At 43.3% G+C, this 6,315-nt stretch overlaps 2 protein-coding genes across 3 annotated transcripts in view; one reads left to right on the plus strand and one right to left on the minus strand.

Moving 5' to 3' along the window:
- The window catches only part of LOC111864719 (14 kDa phosphohistidine phosphatase), a 305,545-nt gene that overhangs the window by 124,402 nt on the left and 174,828 nt on the right, over positions 1 to 6,315 (minus strand). The window lies entirely within an intron of this gene.
- Positions 1 to 6,315, plus strand: part of LOC111864717 (phosrestin-2) — a 208,507-nt gene that overhangs the window by 36,321 nt on the left and 165,871 nt on the right. For both annotated transcript variants that reach the window (XM_023852195.2, XM_033751549.1), the window contains exon 2: positions 2,053 to 2,593. In XM_023852195.2, coding sequence (XP_023707963.1) covers positions 2,559 to 2,593 — 35 coding nt within the window. In that variant the 5' untranslated portion in view covers positions 2,053 to 2,558. The remainder of the gene's footprint in view (positions 1 to 2,052; positions 2,594 to 6,315) is intronic.

The following is a 6,315-nucleotide window of genomic DNA, read 5'->3' on the forward strand; positions in this document are numbered from 1 at the left end:
ATTTGTAATTATTTTAATTAACTGGAACGTGGCTATCTTGGACAAAGTGAAGTTTTGTGTGTTGGTGATTTCTTTTTCTACTATAAATGCCTCTGATGATGGCTCCGTGGTGAGCCGAAACATGTAAGGCAGGTGCTGACGAGGTGGAAAACTTAAAAAAGTGTCACATTTGACGGAAGGAACTTGATTGTTAATTGGTTAGTGTGACGGACCAGAATGAAAGACCTTAAACTTAACTTGATTTTCTTAATTTGAAGATTTACCAATCTTTAGACGTCGCGTAAAATAACCTATCCACAAAAAAGGTAAAGTTATCCCTGTAACAGGCCGTGGAGGCCCATATGGTTGTGAGACGCCGAGGTTGCCACGTTCTTTTTAGACAATCGGCTCACAGATGGCGGTAGGGTTGTTAGTCTTACGCGCCGGCTTATAAACGGGTTTTGGATTGGATTTATTGACACCTTATATGCACCACTCGGAACTGTAGTCAATTACTCGTACAGCGCTATCGCTGATCTACACACTTTAAGGTTCACCGTTACACACGAACTAGGGTTCTCCGTCTTCACTGGCCGTGTCCTGGCAATACATTTCATCTCAATGTCATTTCAAATCACATGTGAAGTCTTCTTTTCACAGCCTAATTCCCTTCATGCCATTTTTTCTCAATCACCTTCGACTGGCGACCCTCAAGTCTACCTCCAGCTGCTCCCAAGCTCATATCATGGCAAGCTGGCGTCTCAACTAACTCTTCTCATTTGATCTCTTCTTTACAGTCACTTTGCATGGACCACTCAGAAAACACAGCCTCTCTATTGTTAAGCTGTGTTTACATCGCCGTTGCACAGCAAAGGAAGTTCTTCGATTGTTACTTGCGTATTCGTTGCTGCGGGAATATATTTATCGTGCAGTTGCCTAGCAACAGATGTGTCCTCTGATTTCACTATTCCGGCTTTCGGGCGTCATATCATGGTATTCAAGTGTACAAACCCTTTATACCTCACCTGTATACTTACTACACACGCAGTTCTTTTGCTTGTTATCTTCTTTGTTTCTACTTTCTCACCGCTTAATGCATTCTTGTTTTCCATTCAGCTGTTTTTTTAAATAAAAAGATCTAATAGAATTATTGATTTTTTGACATTATCCATCGTCCTGAATTTTTAATTTTCAAACAACGTTTCGGAGACTGAACTCTGTCTCTGTCCTGAAGTAAAAGTCTGCTCAGTTGGGACCAATCGATACAGACACTTCCTATTTCAGGAAGATTCCTAGTAAAACACCAATTAAAAATATTCCTGATACTTGTAGATATGGGATCGAGCAGGTTAATTAATGCGGTAACACTTCGATTCATATTAGAGAGGAGCTCCTACCTCGACTGGGACACCGATAATAATTANGTACGTTACGATAATGTGTTGGCACATTCCTAGTAAAACACCAATTAAAAATATTCCTGATACTTCTAGATATGGGATCGAGCAGGTTAATTAATGCGGTAACACTTCGATTTATATTAGAGAGGAGCTCCTACCTCGACTGGGACACCGATAATCATGACTGAGTATTTCCGTGGGTTTCCTCTTTCCTTGAAATAGGCCACGATCGTTTGCGTCCACATCCCTTCCACCATATCATTCAATAATCATGATACATAGTCTGTGCTACTGACAGTGTCGTTAAATAAACAACAAATTAAATGAAACTTAGATATGGAAGGCAAGTTGGTAAGATATTAAATATTAAAATATTCATTGTACGCATCTGTCATCGGAACACAGACCGCATCAATTTCAGAATTCAGATGTTTCAATATTTCGAAACAATTAGGTTTCATACAGATGATAAATGAGTTTACAATTTAATGTATAGATGGAAAGTTCCGGCTTTTCCAGACATGGATAAATCATGGTCTACACCCACACACCGCTGTGTGGACTGTTAGTCAGCAACAATATGTGCCCAAACATCTCCCTAACAAAGGGCTATATCCGCAACCACAGGCTGTACAAATGGCTGTCATTAACACTGCGTTATATTGCTTGTCAGGAACCTCGCTGGGGGATGAGCGCCGCTATTAACGTGTATCACACGAGTAACGATGCGTTAATTTAACGAACCAATCAGAATACAGCACATGATTCTGAACCATGTGACTGGAGTTTACTGTAACAAAACGAACCGTGCACAGGAAGACAACAAAGTTCTGTTAATCACTGAACGTGTATATCTACTTGGGATTCTGAAGGCTTTAGTGTGACTGTGAAAACGGTGAGTACTATACAACCAATCAGAATACACCACGTGTTTCAAATGTGACTGCAGTCCATTGTGAGAAAACAACGTGTGTATAGGAAGACACGAAAGTTACATTAAACAGTGAACTTAGAATTCTGAAGGCTCCAGTGTGATTGTGAAGAGTGTGTACTACAATATAGGTTAATCTGACGAATGGTTGGGGGATTATGGGTATATTTCCAAAGCACCAACCAGCAGTGAAAACGTGACAAGGAAGTATATGCTATACAACCCGGGAGAACGAAGATCGTGACGTCATGACAGAAGACGAACCAGGCCACTCCAGGGAAAGGTAAGCTACATCATATATCGTATTTGATGACTATAAGAAACCGGATGATTCAATAATTTGAATAGCAGAAGTTTAATTAATTTCATTACCTTAAAATATATGATCAAAATATTGTAGACAGAAGTAATTTTTCATAAACCCTCTCACTCTTAGCTCCGGATTCTTCTCACTAACCCAACCCTTCCGTCACGATTCGTCGACTGAGCTGCCGTCTGCAGTGCTTTGTTGAAACTAACGCCCTACGAGTCTAACTCCATTCATCTAAAACAGATTTACCATACTGTTTGTTCTTCGTCAGACCGAATCTGTGGTCTAGTCTTCAGAGTTCCTGGCTACAGATCCAGAGGTCCCGGATTCGATTCCCGGCGCTACCAGATTTTCTGAGAAGTAGTGGGTCTGCAAAGGGGTCCACTCAGCCTCGCGATGATAATTGAGCAACTACTTCAAGGAAACAACGACTCCGGTCTAGAAAACCGAGATTAACGGCCGTGGGGATCCTTTGCACTGACCACGCGACACTCCCTAACTACTAAAGTTGGCAACGGATCCCCACGGCCGTTAATCTCGCTGTTCTAGACCGGAGCCACTATTCCCTTGAAACAGCTCTTCAATTATTCTGACGAGGCTCTACTTCTCAAAAAACCTGGTAGCACCGGGAATCGAAACCGGGACCTCGGGACCTGTAGCCAGGAACTTTGACCACTAGACCACTGAGGGGTATCTGGATAATGACAGAGAAGTTAAATAACCAGCATAAAACAAAGATAATATAGAACTGTCTTTCCAATTTCACTTTCCGCGTAGTTCCGTGGAGAAACTGGAAATATACAAAATCCCAACGTCCATGCAATAAATAACGGATTCGTAACTTAAGCCTGAGTCAACTGCATTGGGAGACTTCAGATGTGATCACATTTGGAAGCAAACCAAATAAACAAAACAAAAATCGAAACTCGCGTAATCTATTTCTGCCAGTGGCATTTCTCTCAATAAGATGGACGAAACGTCACGAGGCTGTGTGCACAGCCTTTCTGGAAAAAGTGAGCACCAAACACCATTTTACTACATATTTAACCATTGGCCTCCCTCGTTCCCTGGTATGTTTTTATTACTAGTGGGTTGGGACTAAGTCCCTTGTACTGCGGCCACTTCTGGCCTATTGTACCAGGCCCAGATGATAGGTGAGGGTGATTGTGGAGCAATTGGTGGAGTGAAGATTGGCAGGGGAAACCGAAGTACTCGGAGAAAACCGCCCCAGCGCCACTTTGTCCACCACAAATCCCACTTGACCAGACCCGGGATCGAACCCGAGCCGCCGCTATTGGGAAACCGGCGACTAAGCGCTTGAGCTATGGCGCGGCCTCAGAACTAAGTTAAACCGTCGTGTGGACAGAACACAATTTATCACTTGAAAAGCGTTAAGAGAATTAAATGAACCTACAAATACTCTCTCCGATAGGATCAAGAATTTTCTCAACTGAGATAACGAATTTCACAGCGCCTACCGCTGTATGAGTAAGTTACTCAGCATCTCTTTAAAGCATTTTCTGACAAGCAACTGACCACATCTATACTTCACTGCATGCGTTTACAATAGAACCCTGCAGTTGATGTAAATATTTTGTTTCCTCCTCTCTAAATATTAGTCGTCAAGGTTATGTTAATTAAAAATACCGTTTCATGTCGTTCGAGATATTTCTGGGACTCTGAATTCGTAAAAATCTCATCTAAATAGCGAAGTGATGCTGACAGTTGTCTCATTCTGTATTTACACGGGCAAAACGCTCAAGAGACTTACAGTACAAACACAATAACCTGCAGAAACACAGGCTTAATACGGTACTAAACAGTTTTCGCCCAAACAGGGCGACACATTTTTCAATAATTCCATGAAATATCATTTGTGTTATTTCAAATAAATGCGAAAGTACACTCAGAGATGAGTCACCTTAATTGTAAACGTTTAAAAATGTTAAAGGAGAATTTGGGCATAATACAGTTTTCGGAGCGCAGTCTCCTATAAACAGACTGCCTCTGTGGTCTAGTGGTCAGAGTTCCTGGCTACAGATCCAGAGATCCCAGGTTCGATTCCCGGCGCTACCAGATTTTCGGAGTAGTGGGTCTGGAACGGGGTCCACTCAGCCTAGTGAGGATAACTGAGGAGCTACTTGAAAGGAAAAGTAGCGGCTCCGGTCTAGAAAACCGAAATTAACGGCCGTGGGAATTCGTTGCACTGACCACACGACACCCTCTATCCGCTAAAGTTGGCACTAACTTCGCCGACAAGCGACGGTCGCTCGGTCGGTATAGTTCGCTTGCAGACTAAAGCAACGAAGTTTGTTTTTGTTTGTAGTCTCCTATAAACAAACATGAATATACAGCAACACTATTATGCCCCTTTCAGCCTCTTGCAAGGAGTCTCTTGACGAGGAACGATCAAACATCTAATACCTACTCACATGGATGGCTAAAACGGGCAGCATACGCAACTGGATACAGGCTGCCAGCGTTGTATCTCGCAGGGAGTGCTGTTATGTTGATTAGGGAAAATTCATACATGAAAACTTGAGCGATCGCTCCAGTAGCGGTGTCGGTTACGAAACGAAGAATCTTGGGCCAAGCAAACAGAGGGATCCCGGGTTTTAACTCCGCTAAGAAACGGATATACACGTATGTGACTTCATGAACATAAACTTTTGCACCCATTCTCACTGTCCCAATCCGGGTTATACCACGGTTAAACCGTCGTGTGGACAGAACACAATTTATCACTTGAAAAGCGCTAAGAGAATTAAATGGACCTACAGATACTCTCTCTGATAGGGTCAAGAATTTTCTCTTCTCTACAGCGTCCAGACCGGCTCTGGAGTCCACCCAACCTCTCTTCCAATGTACAATGTATACAGAGGGCTCCGACCACTCACCTCCGGCTAGTGCCGACATCTAGAAAACATGGGTATATACATCCACATAATTCTTCATGGCGTAGATAAGCACGGGGACAACATTAATTTTAGAGACATCTCTGGAAACGCATAAGGAAGTAAAGAGAAATAAGGGATGAAAGGACGGGCAGACAGGCAGACCGACCTGCTTTTTCTTTATTGCTAGTGGACTGGGACTAAGTCCCTTGTACTGCGGCCACTTCTGGCCTGTTGTACCAGCCCCAGATGATAGGTGACGGTGATTGTGGAGCAATTGGTGGAATGAAGATTGGCAGGGGAAACCGAAGTACTCGGAGAAACCCTGCCCCGGAGCCACTTTGTCCACCACAAATCCCACTTGACCAGACCTGGGATCGAACCCGGGCCGCCGCGGTGGGAAGCCAGCGACTAACCGCTTGAGCTGTGGTGTGGCTCGCCCGACCTGCTTACAAACAGAAACACTCAGACGGTCCCAATGACATCAGTGGCAGCGCGAGACTAAACACTACGTTAAGATTCAAAATTCTAAGAAGCGAGACATATAAGCCCCAGTAACAAGTAACATCCCCGGATTCTGTCAGTGCCAGACAGCAGGTCAGCAACCAATTTGCTCTTTTGTTGCTTTAGTCTACCCTCCTTTGTTAATTCGTTTCGTGTTTCCTTTTATATTCTCTCTTATATTCTTTTCATTATCTATCAGTGAATCAGTCCAGTCTGATTTATCCATCCATCCATTCGTCCGTCAGTCCGTCCGTCCGTCCATCCATCCATCCACCCATCCATTCATCCATTTATTCA

Source organism: Cryptotermes secundus, unplaced genomic scaffold (assembly GCF_002891405.2).
Source record: "Cryptotermes secundus unplaced genomic scaffold, Csec_1.0 scaffold654, whole genome shotgun sequence".
Classification (NCBI taxonomy): domain Eukaryota; kingdom Metazoa; phylum Arthropoda; class Insecta; order Blattodea; family Kalotermitidae; genus Cryptotermes; species Cryptotermes secundus.